This window comes from Mercenaria mercenaria, chromosome 3 (genome assembly GCF_021730395.1).
Source record: "Mercenaria mercenaria strain notata chromosome 3, MADL_Memer_1, whole genome shotgun sequence".
NCBI classification, from domain to species: Eukaryota; Metazoa; Mollusca; class Bivalvia; order Venerida; family Veneridae; genus Mercenaria; species Mercenaria mercenaria.
Window position 1 is genome coordinate 16,626,630 of NC_069363.1, and position 18,286 is coordinate 16,644,915.

An 18,286-nucleotide genomic window follows, 5' to 3' on the forward strand; every position below is an offset into this window, starting at 1 on the left:
TCGGTCGTCCTCGGGTCGAAGTTTCTGAATGTCCCGTAGAAAATCTGCGATGCCACTTGTAAACTAGTGTGTGCGAAACACTTTGATACCTTTCAATAGGTTAAAGGTCAGTAATTCAAATCCTTCTTTGTTTCATATAAAAAACAACAACTTCAGATCGTCTTTACATATCTTTAGAGAACATCACTTTTTCCTACACCTATTTTTCATGGAAGTTCTATCACAAACTAACGAAAAAATGAAAAGAAAATAGGGGGTTATGTAGTTCCTAGTGAAATGCCAGTCAGTTGTGGTCTGCTACCCTAAAAATGGCGCATATTTGCTCTCGTCCGCGCAATAAACACCTACTTCCGGTTTCGTTCTGCAAAACATGCCAGGTGGGGTGTATGAACATGAAAACCGTCTCATTTCATGCAGAATGTATTCTAGTAGTGAAAAATGGTGATTAAAGCACCCGTTCTACACGAATTTGCGCGAAAAATGGGAAAATTAGGATCTATTTATTATGGACTTCTTTCGAGTACACCACGGAAGCACATTTTCGACCGAATTACTGACCTTATTCCTATATTGCAACTTCGTCAAGGGTATATGAAGGAGTCACAGAATTTGACGACTTTCCGTTGTGCCGCGGTATCATCCGATGTCGTTAGTTTTTCATGATTCGATTGATTAATGACATACATGAAACAAATACTGTTTACTAACTAATGATGTCACTTTGTTTAATCAATTGGAACCGTGATGTCAGACGCTGACGCAGATATGAATTAAGGTATCCGATCCACAAATAGGTAAAATTTCGATGCCTGGTGACGCCATGTTTTTTTTGGTATCATTTGAAAGAGTTGTGTCTGCTGAAGAAGAATTAGTAAATAAGATGACCTTGAATAATATGCAAGAGTCATTTCAGTCATGTTTTTTTTTGACTGCGAAATATAAATCTTACACTGTAATATCTGGATTTCTGTTGAAGCATCATTGAAGAGTATAAAGTAAAAAAAATAAATAATAATAATTCTGTAACATATTTTTGTCATGTAATTTATATTTTCCGATTCAGTAGACTATACACTTTCAAATGATACCAAAATTATATGAGCTTACCAGGCATCAATATTTTATATATTTTAATAGCACTGTTATATAGAATTTGCTTATTTGTGGTTCGGATACCTTAAGCAGAAGTGATGACAGTATGCGTTGTTATAACAGTTTCACGGCAGATCACATATTCTATATTATTATTCAACTTTACAATATTACACACTGTATTAGATCAATTGCAAACATCATATGAAACAGACAGAGCTAATACAAAACATAACTGAGCCAGTATGAGAAAAACAGGGCCAATACGAAAAAACAGGGCCAATACGGAATTCAAGCATTTTGATTGGTTCAAAAGAGAGGGCCAATACGGAGAAGCGACTTCCGTTTGATTTTTAAATGACGCCATTTTGTTTTACATCAGAGTTATAGATTACATTTTTTTTTCACATTTTGATAAAAAAAAGTCATCCAACATGTTTGAATTTAATAACCAAGTATGACTGAGCGGGATGTACGTCTTCGGAGATTACAACGGTACTTTCGCTTATTCGGTATTGTGTAAAATGCAAGTGTTTCCTGTCAGAAATTCTAGCAGTTGTCAAGGAAAATAATAAGAAAATATGGAAACTCAGATTAATTAAAAGGATGAGACTTATCTTTAACAGACATTTTGATAGTGTGGACTATTTGTGCAATGATAAATAGCGATTCAAGTGCTGGAAAGTGGATGAATAAATTGGCGAACAAGAGTGTCAGTTGTGAACTGCAAACAATTTCGGATAAGAATTAAACGAGGCATGGGACTATATAATATGTGCTTGATTGGTTGTATTATCTTGATCAACACATATGTGTATAATTTTGTGTCTCGTTGTTTGCAGCCTAAAAGGAAACGACTTTTAAAGCAGTTTTTATCACAGTTCAAATGGTATGGTACTCTCTAAAGAAAATAAATAGGAATTCCAAAAAATAAGGTATGTTCTAGTTACTCTTGATTTTGTCGCATTAAAAGTATCTTTCAAAATTATTCTCAAGTACCTACATACAACTCATTCTGTTTTACTGGCAAAAATGATCATGATTTCTAAAATACGTCTAAACTGTAAACAACTTGTCAAAGAATGACACGATTTTTCACCTGAACGTGCATAGCTGTCATAAGGTAACTCACAGAGTTCTTATACTGTTACCGCCAACAGTTGAAAGTTGAATAATAATATTATCATTAATCAAGCGATTTCATATTGGCCTAGTTATTTGTCCTCGGGCAGTCGTATTGGCCCTCGGCCTACGGCCTCGGGCCAATACGACTACCCTTGGACAAATAACAAGGCCAATATGAAATTGCTTGATTAATAACATTATATTATAGTTCAAACATCTTTTTTTTTATCCAATGACAAGCCAGGAATTTTCAAAAATGTAACCAACTTATTTTCATATTATTTCATAACTGAAAAAAATGCTCCGCTTAATCATAAGTGGTACAAAATTAATGAGTATTCATTGTTCCCGCTACTATGGATTTTCCACATTCAGGGAGGCGGAGTAACTGCCAAAACAGGGACTGCATTCAAGAAATAATATGTCTATATCAATATAAATACCAAATTGTGTTTTTTTTCGTTCTTTTTTTTTTATCTTTATAATGCAAGCTGTACTTTCGTAGTTCACGTTTTACCTTTCTGCGCCTTTCACTCTTTGTATTAACTCCACGATTTAAATACAGCATTGACCTGGAAGTGCACTAATTGTTATTATTTATATATATCCAAATTTTCTTTTTGCGCCTACTTCACCCGATTTACATTCGGAACATTTTCACGCGTTTCGGGCTTTATCGTATGTTTAACATGGGATTTTTGAACCGTCCAAAGATGTTGGAAATGTTTGTCTCATTGTTTTTTTTTTTAATAAAAATGTTACTGCTTTCATTGTCTACCACTTTTTTTCCACCCTTGCCTGAAAAAACAGTAATGAGTTTGTATACTGTTCAGACAATTGTGCTCTATTGAAATTTAACCAAACACAAGTTTACCTGCATAAACAGAAAGCATGATATCTTAAACGTATGTCACTATACCTGTCCAGTACTGGACATTATGGTAAACGCTTCTTTCCTGCACAAATGACAATTTCGCAACTTCTGTCCGGTTTGTACAAATTTCTGGCCGCGATAAACCATTTGACTTGTATTTTCATTGAATAAGAATGTAATATTGTGTTCTACAAACTACTCGATAAGTGAGTCGTCTACTGTATTTATAATTAGGTTTACGTCATCCGCACGATTTTGTGTACAGACGATGTTGGCTACACCTCTCAGGGAAATTCAAATTCAAATCTTAAACTTTTTTTTCACAAAGTCACCTTTGCAAAATAAAACAGAAACCGATTTTTTAATAAGATATTGTAAAAAGTCACTGTGTACAAATGTGCAAATTTAAAAGAATATCTTTCTATTGATTTAAAGTAATTTCAAAGAAGGGTAAGACGGAGATGTCGCTGATTGACAAAAAGGGGCGTTTTAACTATAAGTCGGTTAAAGATTCACTTATTGACATTCTAATGCATTCTACGCTGCGCTCCGTTTCGGCAAATTTAATTGCATTAGAAAGTCAATAAATGATCTATAACCTATACTTATTACATGTTATTAATAAGAATTACAGGATATCTTGCCGAAGTACAACTGTCGGATTTAATTTTGCAGGCTATATGGGAATGGCTCATTCACTCATAGAATGGCATGGCAGGCGAAACAGACAGTTGAAGAAAAAAAAAATAAGTGGTTACAAAGCCTGTTAAATAGTAAATACACTAACAGCGTTTTATACGCCCGTGAAACGGGATGCATTATGCGTTCATCTACGGCGGCAGACGGAAGGTGTCATCCGCTCTCTTACTTGAACAGATCTTTTCCACTATTCACCAAACTTTGTCACCATTTGTATTGAAATAATAGCTCGAATATTTTATGATAATCATTTGGATTGTCTCAGAGGCTCTGGAATTATGGCCCTTGAATTACTAAACATTGTGAAAATCGACAGTGTCCGCTCTCTAACTTGAACAGTTTTTATCCAATTTTCATTAAAGTAGATCACAATGTGTAAGGGCATAATATGCTGGTCGAGTTCGATATACATTTGTATAGCCGGAATGTCCTAGAGGTTCTGGAAATGCGAACTTGAGTAATTCTCACCATTCTTGCTTACAATATTTATGTTCATAACATCTCAGACGAGTTTGACAACCGGTCGGATACTCCAAGACACACATGAGTTATGGTCCTTGAATTGCCTTAAATTGCGAGCATTGACATTGTCCTTTTAATAACTTAGGCAGTTCTTATTCAATGTTCACCAAACTTGGTCAGAATGTGTATGGATATTATCTTAACCAGTTGGATAGTTTTTGTTGCTTTGAAATTATGACCCTTCAGATATTGGGAAAATTGACAGCTAGAATGCTCGGTAGAGTATTTTTATTTTTTATACGCCCGTCTCTGAAACAGCGGGGCGTATTATGTGAACACCCTTGGCGGGTTGTCGGGCGGTTGGCGTCCAAAGCATGTCCGCTCTCTAAGTCGAACAGTTTTCATCCGATCTTCACCAAACTTGCTGACAATGTTTGTGGGCATAATATCTCGGCCAAGTTTGATAACCAGCCAAATCACCCTAGGCACTCTTGGATTATGCCCCTTGAATTACTCCAAAATCTTGAATTTAGCATTGTCCTCTCTTTAAGTCGAACAGTTTTCATCCGATTTCCACCGAACTTGCTGACAATGTTTGTGGGTATAATATCTAGGCCAGTTTGGGTAACCACCCAAATCGCTTGGATTATGGCCCTAGATTTACTCGACAAACTGCAAATTTAGCCAGGTGTCCGCTCTCTAAGTCGAACAGTTTTCATCCATCAGACGTATTTTGTGACAGTCTGACACTCTTGTTTTTAAGTGAAAAGAAGGTTGCTGTTACTGGCGTAGATTCTGACAGTTTACCACTCTTATTTTAATTATCTAAACACGGATGTTAAGTCGAAATCTTTAATTGATCTGTCACTCATATCGTAGTTATGGAAGTCAAAGAAGTATAAAATACACAGAATGGCAACTGGCTGTAATCTCGCGTGAGCTCGTGTCAGAGCGTGATTCGGCGTTATCTTACTAAAAACAAACATCGACGAGCATGCAGTTAAAATTTGTACCTTTAAAACTACATTTAAAATACATGTTAGCTTCTAAAACAAAATTAGTTTAATGAGAAATGGTCTTAAGACACGAAGTACAGGGGTTTTTTTGCCATCGAAAGAAGCGTGGTAATACGGTGATAATTGCTTTCGCATACAAAATGGCGCGTGGAGACAGCGCCACTTCCGGTAACGAGATCTCGTTTTTTTGTCACGGGAGGTTGGCGAGATTTGCTCTATATGCCTTTCAAGTTGCCAATCTATTTATTTTATAGCTCTTTGTGGAAGTACACAGTCTAGATTTATATATGTATCCCCGTTACAATTAATGTGACGACTTCCCGATTAATTGGAAAGACAACTTTATATCAATTATCTTTCCAATATTAATTTCTAGTGAAGAAGGAAACACCTTATTGTACTGAAGAGAATACTTTTTGCAAGTTCGCATACATCGCAGCAGCTAGAGAAAAGCTGGTCTGTAAAGTCATTTTGAATAACGATCAAATATGCTTTTCTCTATTGTATGTTATCAGTGATATTGGAATATCCTTGCCAAGAAGAACATCAGTGCTTTGCGAGGGACAATCAGGAGGTTTACTTGCATGCCAAGCAGACTGTTGCTGTCAAATAATAACCGAATTATTATAGAAGGTTTGAAAGTTTGGGATATAAGGAGAGAATTTATTTTCACAGGTGAGCTTTTTCTTTTCCTGTACTCTGTTTTTTTTTAAGACTGATACAAGTTAAAATGTGTTTTGATTTTTCTGAAGCACTTTAATGTAAACGGTGAAAGGTGATAACAGTTATACAATGGATCATGGCTAAAATGAAAAATACTTTACTGTTCAAGGACTTACATAAAATATGTAAAATTAAGGAACAATTGGCATTTTTGTTTTATTTTTAATATTTTCTGTATGCAATTTCATGCAGGATCCAAATTATGGAGTAATGGGGAATTTTATGAGCTTTTCTTTATGAATTTTAATTGAATGTTATTTATTGTTTAAAAATTCAGAAATATTAGGAATGTAAATTATTTTCAATTGTTTGTAATTGTGTAAATAAAAACGCATGTGATTTTTTACCTTTTTATCAGAGATCGATAAAAGAAGTAAAATTTTAGAAATGTCAAAATGTGTGTATACGAACAGACGCATACAGCTAATGTACAGTAGTTGCTTCACTTTTTAATCGAATTAATGATATATTTTACTGTCGATGTTTATTTCATAATTGCGGAAATAATTATTTTGTTAGGCTTTGATTAAGGTTTCGTCAATAACAAATTGAAATTTGATTAAATCGCTAAACCGATGAACGCTAAAACAAGAGAGAATACAGTTTATGAAACACTGACGCAACAACACAGATAAACAGCAGACTTTTTTCACTACACAAATTAGCAACACCCCTCAGCATTAGCACCGGCTTGATTTGAAAATCAACAAAAACGGTATTTGGTGTAAAGCATAATTTACAGTTTCAAATTATGATATCATATAATATTGAAATAAAAACGTAATATGTAATTAGAATTCAAGTTTATTTACATAGCATGAAATATAGACGGTATTTGGTGTAAAGCATATGGATAAGCATGAAGTTTATTGTTCGGGTAGAACTGGTAGAGGTCAAACACGAATAACTTAAGTATATCTCACACCTGTAAACTATAATTCATATCATGGTAATTGTGTCGGACAAGGTCATGCCTCAATCAAAATGGTATTCAAAAGTACAAATGAGAAATCATTGGTTGATAGAACAATATGCAATATATGAGATTTTGGCTGCATGTAACGATCGAGAAGATCTATGCCAATACCTGTTACTAAATGTACGAAGGTCATCTGACTACTAGTTTCTGAGATAAATGTGCACATTTTAACCGGTTTTGATTCCCAAGTGGTGTTCCTGCTAGTGGTCGTTCCAAGGCAGTGTTCCTTCTATGGTTCATCATCGTTGTCTACTAGTTCATGATTAACTTTGTATGCTGTATTTTGTGCAAATTCGTGCGTATACAGTTGAGAACAGGTTTTGGGAACTTCTATGCAAACGGCTTGCCATAAGGTGACACAATACAAGATAATTATCAAACTTTTCTAGAATACAACAAGAGCTGTGTCATGTAAATGTTTTGTCTCTTAATTATGTCTATATTTCGTGCTATGTAAATAAACTTGAATTGTAATTACATATTACGATTTTATTTCAATATTATATGATATCATAATTTGAAACTGTAAATTATGTTTATTTCGTGATAATACTTTCAGTATGTTTATTACAAACAATGTTGTTACATTGTCTGTTCCGTGCAATAGCTGTGTGATAGAATTCTGTTTCAGTTGGCTAGAGGGGACACGAGGGGTGTTGCAATTTTCATTAACTCTCATTAACTGTTTAAATAAAACTGAGTCTGCTATCATTTTGCTTGACTATGTCTGTTAAGTCTTTGGTGACAGATGGTCAGCCAACAGAGGTAATTTTCAGTATCTATACTTAGACGGGGACAGAAAATAGTGACATTTATTAGCGGATTTTGTATTAGTGACCTTTATTTGGAGGTGGTCTTATGCGCAGGTTTGACTGCATATAGAGATATATATCCGGATACAGCGGTGTGTATATTTCCTAAAATAAAAATTAACAGTATTTCGAGTATGTTTCATTGATTAACAGGACTGTATAAGTCATTAAGAAAACATATATTTGACACTAAACACAGTTTAATAGGGTCAAACAGGTCAAATATCTACAAAATCGGAATGGCGTAGAAAAAGAAAAATCAGTATTCTGTGATTGTTATCTAGTATAATTTACAGTGATGTTATTAAGGTTACTGTAATCAATATCCATATCTGAAATACGCTTTGACATTTTACATACAATTTATATTCCCGAAGATAAATGATAATAAAACATAGCTTTTCACGGAATTCTACAATTGCTTTCTTCATTCAAGACACCAGTTTTAACTTTAAACTCGAAATTCAACGTTTGAATAGTTTATTAATTTCTCCTTGCGAACTTTCTCGGAAATCGTAAGATTTGACGGATATTAAACAACCTTATGAATTGGTTTCGTTATCGCGAATTTTCAGAAACATTAAGTATCACTTACTGATAAAAGTCTGTAAGAATTGTTTGACAACAAACATCGATATTCTTGGAAAACTGAGATAAACTGTTAGTTAGGTTACTATGGAAACATACATAGAACGCACGAGAACAGATAACATGAACCTGACTCTGACAGATGGAAATAACGTTATTATTTACTATTTCCTCTGTTTCAGTCAGTAACATATCCAGAAGTGCTTCACAATGTGCAGTCATTTTATATTTACACCCTTCCGTCTACCAATGTTTCAATTAGTGACTACTCCATGTAGTTAATGTGCTTCACAGAGTGCAGACATTGCAGTCATAGTTTAAACGCTATCAGTTTCATTATAGATATTAAATGATTTTTTTTTTCAAAAACATTAGAACCTTAATTATCCGAACCAGTCTTAGGCAAAAATCGCTTTTTTAACGAAGAATTCGGTTTTCATTCTTCTAATGTTAAAATACCTTTGTAAACCGGAACCTCTCTGCTCCGCAAATTGAATGTTTCTTTTACATCAAGTTACGTTTTAACTTGATTTTCGTTTTATACAGATTGGAATTTGATCTTAGCTTCATTGCTTTTTGTAACTTACAAAAATGCTTTTGAACTTTAATTTAGAAAGTCCTGTTATTACAAAATCAGTAACCATCTAAGAATTGATTTTACTACTGAAAGAGTACATGGATAGTTCATCTTTCAAAAAAAATTTTGTCAGTTTAAGATGGATTTAAATAGTTTTAACAGTATATCAGATAAGGACAGAATATCCGTGATTGTTCCCAGTGTTTTCCAAAAGTAACTGACAGTTTTCCCTCATGCAGACTCGTATGAATACGAAATATAAAAAAAAAATACCGACCGACTGTGATTTTATTATCACAATTAACATTTTCATCCGCTCTCTTTCGTCTTTTAGGAATGGCTACCAGTTTCATTTTTACTGGTAATAAATAAATACTATCAACTGCACGTATGCGTACATTTTACACAGTATATTACTGCACGTATTTTCTTGTTTTAAACCAGGCTCGGTCATTTATGCCAGTTATCAGATATTATTCTTATTTTTGTCAATACAGACCAACGATGCGTCTTCCCAGACTGGTATTTACGTCAGTGAATACAGGCCATGTTATTGATTGGTGGAGAAGAGCCAAAAATCTCTTCCGAAAATAATCGGAAATCATGGAACTTAACATTTATTGTCAACACGCGCTCAGTGTCCGCGTTTCGATGCAAATCATGACTAATGTACAATGTTCTCCTTTATACTGTAGTGTTCAAGGTCAAGACCAGTATATAAAATATATTCTAACATTTTATATAAACAAAGAAGGATGTCACGTTTCGCAAAATGACCTATTTTTGGCTATTACGGTTTACTGCGTTCATGTACGCCTAAAAGTATCCCTTCTTAGTGTAATTCGAACGTGTTAGAATGGAAATAGATTTTAGTTTTGCGTGCTTTGTGGGCAAATAAAACACGGTTTTGAGTTCAGATACGTAGTAATCTAATCATCAATGCCGAAGGCCTAAGTGATTAATTACAACGAATCTGAACGAAAAAACACGTTCGAATTACACCAGGAAGAGCTACTATCTGGAATAAAATGCGGTTTTAAATACGAGGAAGGACGAATTGTCGCGTATTTCGCGCTAGGACCGATGCACGAATATAAGACCGCGCTATCATAATTTTTTTATTTCATTTTTCATTTCTAAAATTGAAAATGCGCGAATTAAAGCCCGCGCGAAACAGTCCTTTTTCCCGTTTGCGCGAAATTTCATGCCAGCGAATTAAAATGATTTCAAAGTAAACCGGAATAGCCAAAAGTTTTTGCATAAATGTTTGCGATGGAATGTTACGCCTGAACAATACACCCCATCCCAAAGGTCAAGGTGACATTTAGAGTACAAATGATATGCATTGAAAACCGTCACTCGCCAGTTTATTTTGGAAATAAATGTTTTAATTTAATTTTGTTTATCAAAACAAAGTTTTTAAATACTTAAATGATTTAAGTGCTAAAAGGCCACTGGTTTTGACAGCTTACCTTATCGTTTTGTTTGGGACAGTGCTCCCTAGGTTGTCCCCTTACCCATGTTATTTATCTATCTTTAATTGAAGGTTTTGTTCCTGATGACATAAAGTCAGCACCTATTGTACCCCCTTTTTAAAATGACAAAATGAAAGTAGTAAACTATCAACCAGTGCCCATTCTTAGCATTGATATATGAAAAGTAGTGTATGATCAGGTTGAAGAGTGCTTTAGCACTACAATGATTTATGACATAAGTTTAATTCTGGTTTCATATTATTCAACAAACACATGTTTTGTTCATCTGTCAGAATATATCAGATTTCAAACGGATAAAGGCAATCTAATTGGTATGATCCTACTGGACCGCCAAAAGGCTTTTGACACTGCATTCTTCTTATGAAAAATTGAAGCATTAGACCAAGGGAAGGTCATATCTGTCTGACAGACAACAAGTTGTTGATGTCGCTGGTACCTTTTCCTCTTATTCTAATGTTACTCATGGTGTTTCTCAAAGCTCAAGTTTTGGTTCCCTTCTCCTTTATTGTATTCCGAAGGTTCTGGAATATTGGTTGCTGGTAGAAACATATCAGATGTTGAAAATGGTTTGAAAGAGCAGCTTGATTAAGTTAGGAAATGGCTCATTGATAATAAAATGTCATTACATCCAGGTAAATTGAGTTCATACTGTCTGGCTTAAAGCCCAGACGGAGGTCTGATCCTATTTTAATCATAGCTTGTAGTGGTCAAAATATTGATCCAATCTTGTCAGTTAAGAATCATGGTGCAACTCTAGAGCAAAATTTATCAAGTGATTCAATTGCTCGTTCAGTCATTGAAAAGGCTAGCTCAAGCTTAATATTTCTATGTAGGAAACATGAATATCTCACACAGCGTACTAAGTTAGAAATGTCTCTTATGATTACGCCTGTATGTTTTGGTTCAAGTAAAATTGGAATAAAACTTCTGACAACCCAGAATAAGTTAGTAAGGTTGTTTCAGATTAAGATCCTAGGTCTCATATTGGTCCTGCGGAGTTCGTTCATTTAGTTCCCTACTGGTTGAAAACCAGTTTCGGGGACTATAGGAATGCGCTTTTCCGTCTTTCCGTCCGTCCGTCCGTCTGTCCGCAGTTTCGTGTCCGGTCTGTAACTCTGTCATCCATGAAGGGATTTTAATATTACTTGGCACAAATGTTTCCCATGGTGAGACGACATGTCATGCGCAAATCCCGGACCCTAGCTCAAAGGTCAAGGTCACAATAGGGATGTCAAATGTCAACAGGGCTTTTTCCCTGTCCGGTCCATAACTCTCCCATCCATGAAGGGATTTAAATATTACTTGGCAAAAATGTACCTCATAATAAGACGATGTGTCAAGCACAACTTTGAGATCCCTAGCTCAAAGTTCACACTTAGCAGTCAAATGTTAACATGACATGAACAGGGTCTGTTTCGTGTCCGGTCCATAACTCTGACATTCATTAAGGGATTTTAATATCACTTGGCACAAGTGTTCCCCATGATAAGACGACGTGTCATGCACAAATCTTGGACCACTTGCTCAAAGGTCAAGGTCACAATTGGGGTTAAAGTTCAACAGAGCTTTTTTCCTGTCCGGTCCATAACTCTGCCATCCATGAAGGGATTTTAATATAACTTGGCACAAATTTCCCCATGATGAGACAACGATTCATTCGCAAAACCCGGACTCCTAGCTCAAAGGTCAAGGTCACAATTGGAGATCAAACTTCAATAGGTTTTTTTTCCTGTCCGGTCCAGAACTCTGTCATCCATCAAGGGATTACAATATTACTTAGCATTTATAAGTGTTCCCCATGATGAGACGACGTGTCAGAACACCCAGAACCCTAGCTTAAAGGTCAAGGTCACACTTTGAGAACAAAGGTCAATAGGATTTTTTTCCTGTCCGGTCTATAACTTTGTCATGCAAAACAGGATTTAAGTATCAGTTGGCACAAATATTTCCCTGGATGAGACAACATGTCATGCACAAATCCCGGGCCCTAGGTCTAAGGTCAAGGTCACAGAGACCAAAGGTCAGATACAAGAATGACTTTGTCCGGAGCATTTCTTCTTTATGCATGGAGGGATTTTGATGTAACTTGGCACAAATGTTCACCAACATGAGACGGATTGTCATGCTGAAGAACCGGGTCCCTAGGTCTAAGGTCAAGGTCATATTTAGAGGTCAAAGGTCAAATTCAAGAATGACTTTGTCCGAAGCATTTCTTTTTCATGCATGGAGGGATTTTGATGTAACTTGGCACAAATGTTCACCACCATAAGACACCCTTGCTTTTAAAATTATCTCCCTTTGTTGTTACTTTAAATAGATTATATTGTAACTTTTTTATTGCAGGCCGTTGAGAAAAATCGAGACCATTTTTCTGTGGTACAACATGCATGTTACATCCAATTTTTAGGTGTATTTTCACCTATCTCTACCTGGTAAAGAGTTTCTTTTGGACTTATATTATAAGTGTTTTGTTATAACATATTGTATATATAGTACAATATTGTTTATACATCATTGACTGATATCAGTTCATTTTGTTTTACTGCAGTAGAGAAAATTAGGTGCCTTCCAGTAGGGGACTTTGTATTGCATGGCAATACTTCATTCACTTGTTTAAACTGGTTACCAGTTTCTAAACGAATTGATCAAATACTTCTTAATCGAGTTTTTCAGAAAATAACAGATACATCGTCTAGTTATATGTATGAACATTTGATCTTCTCCAAGACTAGTCACAATCACAATACAAATTTCCGGGAGAGACGTTTTTCACAGTTTCCACGGTCAAAGGTTTTAGGATCAAAGCTTTTGTCCGCAACTCTATGGAATCGGTTACAACCTTCCATTAGTAATTTACCAAAACTTTACACCTTCAAGGTTGCCGTCTAAAACCATTTACAAAGTCAATGTATCTTTTATCGTTTTATTAGTAAAGTAAAACAGAATTTTGTGAATATTCCAAGTGCATTCCATTGTTGTGGTCTTTTTTTTTTTTTTTTTTTGCTTTCTGTGTTGCTCAAGATGTATTTTGTCTGTATTTCTAGTCAGCTATGACATATTTTGAATATCATGCAAACATTGTTTTCTTTTTATCCAGTTCAGTGTCAGTATTATTTTTACGATTGCGTTTCTATCTGTGATAATTCATATTTCGTATCTCTCAATATCAGGAGGCCATCAGTAGAAAAGGACCGCAATGGAAATAAGGCTTTTAATCTATTTTTGTGTTATCCTTGGTACTAATTTATATGATATGGTTCATTACTGATGTTTGTTAAATTAATTTTCAAAGATTGCAGCATGATTGTTTTTAACCATGAATGCACTATATAGGGCCTACTAAATAAATATGTCTGTCTGTCTAACTGTCTGTCTATCTCAGTTAGATAGAATATCATGTGCAAAGCCGGGTCCTTGTCGCAACGGTCAGTGTCACATTAGGGGAGCAAAGGTCATACAGGGTAAGATCTTGTGAAGCTCATTACTTTGGAATACATGGAGCAATTCTGTTTATTTGACAGAAACAATTCAAACAGTAAAACGGATAATTGATTCCAGACAACAGGCCCCTATCTATGTCAAGATCTTTTTAAGGGCAAAAGGCCATGTCGGATCAACTGTTACTTGTGTTGAGTTTTTTTATTTGGCAGTATTTTCTGGGTAATTGAGGCGGTGTGTCAACAATAACGAGCTTGACATTGGTGCCCTTCGGGCAACAACATTTTACTTTTTCTTTTTCTTTTAATTTATTTTTGTTAACGACACAACATTAGGCACAATACACATTCATGAACATTCAGCAAGTAGGTTAAACTTTATACCTAAATAGTATACTTGACCCAGAGTTCATATTTGAAAATATGACATAATCACATAGTTAATGTAAACCTGAAATTAACAAGGTTATGTGTATTAACAGTACCATGCAATAGGTTTACAATAGTACACAATACATGTAAAACTCAATAAGTATAAATGTGTATACTGACACTATAAAAAATAGAAGATTTTTTAATAAGCGACTGTTACTGCATGACATTTAATAATGAATGCAGCTCTACATATATTCTTTTTGTATTTAGTCAGGTGTAATACATTTGTCTGGAATTCTCTACATTTGAAGCAAATATCTAACCGATACAGCGGGGCGTGTGATATCTTTTAAGTGAACAGAAACGATAGCAATGATCATCCAAACGCATTATTTTGGTGATGAAAAGGTCCATTAATTAGATGTCACTTCAAGTGATGTAGCAGTATGCTGACTATTGTTTCTGTTATAAGAAGGAACAATTACCTATATTTATTCCCTATGTTACTAAATATAGTTACAAATTTGCATTGAAATTATTTGGGTAGATTCCATTTTAGCGGTCCCCACTGACTTTGACTATTTATTTTAGGAGGGTTGTGTTTAAATTCTTGTTAAAATAACAGTAGCACTAATGGAAAAAGCAGGGGTGTGGGGGCGGCAGCCCCCAAAGTAACGTGACGTCATGACGTATTTTCGACCGGGGACCGCTAAACTGGAGTATATGCTTGACATCCTGTCAATCTGGATGTTTTTTCGCAGTCGGAAGTATGCCTGATATTGCCGGAAGTGTACTTGATATCGATATTAAATTCAGTGCAAATTTGTTACTATATTTAGAAACATCTGCAATAATAAAGTTTACCAAATTGCTAGTTCATATCCGATCTATGGGAAACACTAGAAACGCATTTTTCAAAATTTCTGCTGAAAGATGTTAAGTTAATTTTTAAGTTATTGATTCTATAACTGTCCCTGATTTCTGTTCTTTTTCTTCGAATCAGTAACATTTACATATATAAGACACTTTGATTTTGTTAGTTTTTATCGATTTATACAACATGTCTGGCATTCTATGTCATTTATCTGACATTGCTTTATGTCAATATAGTCAAACAAAGAAGTTTCTACGTCTGGTATATACCTCTGTGTGAATATATACCTCGTTATTGATTTGATGGAGAGGAGCCAAAAATATCTTTCTGACAATTATCAAAAACTATGGAACTGCTTCGTTTCAGTGTGAAACGCGGCTCATATAAATTATATTACTTCCATTTAATCTAAAATAGAATAATGATAGTATGGATTTTAAAACGTATCTGGGCATTATTTCAATAGTTGCAAGCATTCAGCCAAAATGACTCTTAGCTTCCTTACTGTAAATGGTTCACTGTCCAAGGAATCAGAAACAAATTTATTATATTATTCTAGCATAAAACTGCTGTTCTTGTCACTTTTTGGTAGTGTTTTAACAGGAGAGAAAAACGTGTGTTAACAGAGAGATTCTCGCGCTCACGTGCTGTTATAACACCTTTTTATATATGCGCGTTCCGTGGCAGAGCGTAAACATATTACGGCCCCAAAACGGATAATTCAAATGGAAATGACGTAAACGTGAAAAAACAACTCGGATATTCCCGCACATTTCATGGAAATTTGATGACGTTGAGGGATAATGTATTCATTTATTCGTTTTTTCGCGTTTTATGCTAGAATAGCGTTAGCGCATGTTAATTTCGTGTTATAACATCTTCAGAATCCCTCGGGATACGTTGGTACCCTCGCCCTACGGGCTCGGACATCAACCAATCCCTCGGGATTCTGCAGACGTTATAACAAGAAAAAACATGCTTTATCCCTACATTATTATATACTTTATTTTGTGTTAAAACGTCGACTTTTGCCTTACATAAAATAGGCATTTAAAACACAGGTTTTCGTAAAAGGGTTCTTTATATTCTTCATTATCACCAACTATACCGCTCATATACACTGTTCAGTTCCGTATATCCATAACAAACCCTGCAGATACAGAAAATTAGTAAGAATACCCGATGTCAGGGAAACACTTGAATTTGAAAACTCAGTACATATGGAAAAACTTTCTGTAGAAACAAAACTGATTGTTAGATGGAATTGCTTGTGACTGCCATTTATTCAAATTTTCATTTCGTTTCAGTTGAATGGATAAACCAACACGTATTCTTGTCTGCGGAGGTGGAAATGGCGCGCATACTTTGGCGGCTACAGCTTCCTGCCTTGACAACCTCGAGGTCAATGTTATGACATTATTTTCAGACGAAGCAAAGAGGTGGTCTGACAAACTTGGCGAAGACAAAATTCTTATAGACGTGACTTACAATGATGGAAATCAAGGTGAACTTCACGGAAAACCAAGACTAATAACCAATGATCCTGAAGAGGCTATGAAGGGCGTTGATGCCGTTTTCTTTGTTGTACCTGCCTTTGCACACCAGCAATACTTCGATGCAATTTCTAAACATGTGCAGCCAAACACAATTATAATAGGAATGCCGGGTCAAGCAGGTTTCGAATTTCAGGCCACTAAAAGTTTGAAGAATGCAAATGCACTTTCCAACTGCGCAATTATAAGTATGGAGTCTTTACCTTGGGCCTGTAGAATTTTAGATTTTGCAAAGAAAGTACAGATTCTTGGATTTAAAGATGTGCTCGGAGTTTCGCTAATTCCCGGACATGGTCAGTACAAGTTGCCTCCCCTTGAATTTGCGCAAAGAATAATGGGACCTAAACCTCAGCTGAAGCCAACTTCGAATTACCTAGCTGTTAACCTGATGGCAAAGTCTATTATTCATCCGCCTGTTATTTATGGAAAATGGAGAAATTGGGATGGAAACCCCGTTCCGGAGGCTCCACTCTTTTATCAAGGTGTTAATGACGAGCAAGCTGATTTTCTGTCTAAAGTGAGTGACGAGGTCGTTGCCACAGCAAAGAAAATACAAAGCCGGATAGAAAAACTCGATATGTCGGAGGTCATTCATATTTACGACTGGTACAAACTATATTACCATGAGCAAATCTCGGACGATAGCTCTCTTAAAGCATGTATGTTGACGAATAAAGCGTACAATGGGCTACTGCATCCAATGAAAAAAGTGGAAAACGGATTTGTTCCCGACTATAACTATAGATATATTTCAGAAGATATACCTTTTGGTCTTGTGGTCATGAAAGGTATTGCTGAATGTGCCGATGTTAAAACTCCAACAATGGATGCAGTCATTACATGGGGGCAAGAAAAACTGGGTAAAGAATACATTGTTGGTTCACAGCTAACAGGCAAGGACGTACATAGTACAAGAGCGCCGCAAGCATATGGCTTTCACACTTTGGAAGAGCTATGTGATATCTTATAGGACGTTTGAATTAATAGATAGGTCAAGAAGTTTTAGCAAATGAATAAATGCCCTTTTTATCCAGATTGTATGTAACATATACTTTATAGAAATATTCACTTGAGAGTGAACGATATGTTTTGTTTTATAGCGAAGATGTAATTTCTGGCGGGATATTTGCAGACAAAGACCTTAATGGACGATTCTTTTCTTGCAATCCTGTCGCTTTCCAGGTGTACGTTTTTTTAATTAAAGCATTTATTTATCAAGTTATAATTTCTGTGTTCGTTTATCTTCCTTTTTTTCGACGACCAGAATATGTACTAGTTGCGGTCCCTTGGGACAATATTACCTTTTAGAAGAATGGACAGGTAAATACAAATATTGATTCTAGCTTTAAACGAGAGTGAAAGTGTGTAAACAAGAAAACATGTGCTGTTTTAACAAACACGTTTGTATACATTGGTTCAGTGGCGAAGAGAAAGGTATAGCGGTCCATTAGCGCATAATCAAAACAAGTTATTAATATTTTTAGCTTTTTAAAAAGAGTTAATGCATGCTTTATCGTGTTATAACGAGCTAAGCGGGATCCTGCAGCTGCATTTTATGTGTACTGATTCCTATGAGCGTTTGAAAAGTATTGTCATATTTCAGT

The 18,286-nt window shown here is 35.4% G+C and overlaps 1 protein-coding gene across 3 annotated transcripts in view; it reads left to right on the forward strand.

Annotated features, from left to right (window-relative positions):
• LOC123525370 (opine dehydrogenase-like) overlaps window positions 1–17,907 on the forward strand; it is a 37,059-nt gene extending 19,152 nt beyond the window's left edge. For all 3 annotated transcript variants that reach the window (XM_053537926.1, XM_053537927.1, XM_053537925.1), the window contains 2 exons: window positions 5,784–5,943; window positions 16,437–17,907. In XM_053537926.1, the coding sequence (XP_053393901.1) occupies window positions 16,441–17,652 (1,212 nt within the window). In that variant the 5' untranslated portion in view covers window positions 5,784–5,943; window positions 16,437–16,440 and the 3' untranslated portion in view covers window positions 17,653–17,907. The remainder of the gene's footprint in view (window positions 1–5,783; window positions 5,944–16,436) is intronic.
• Window positions 17,908–18,286: the final 379 nt, after the last annotated feature.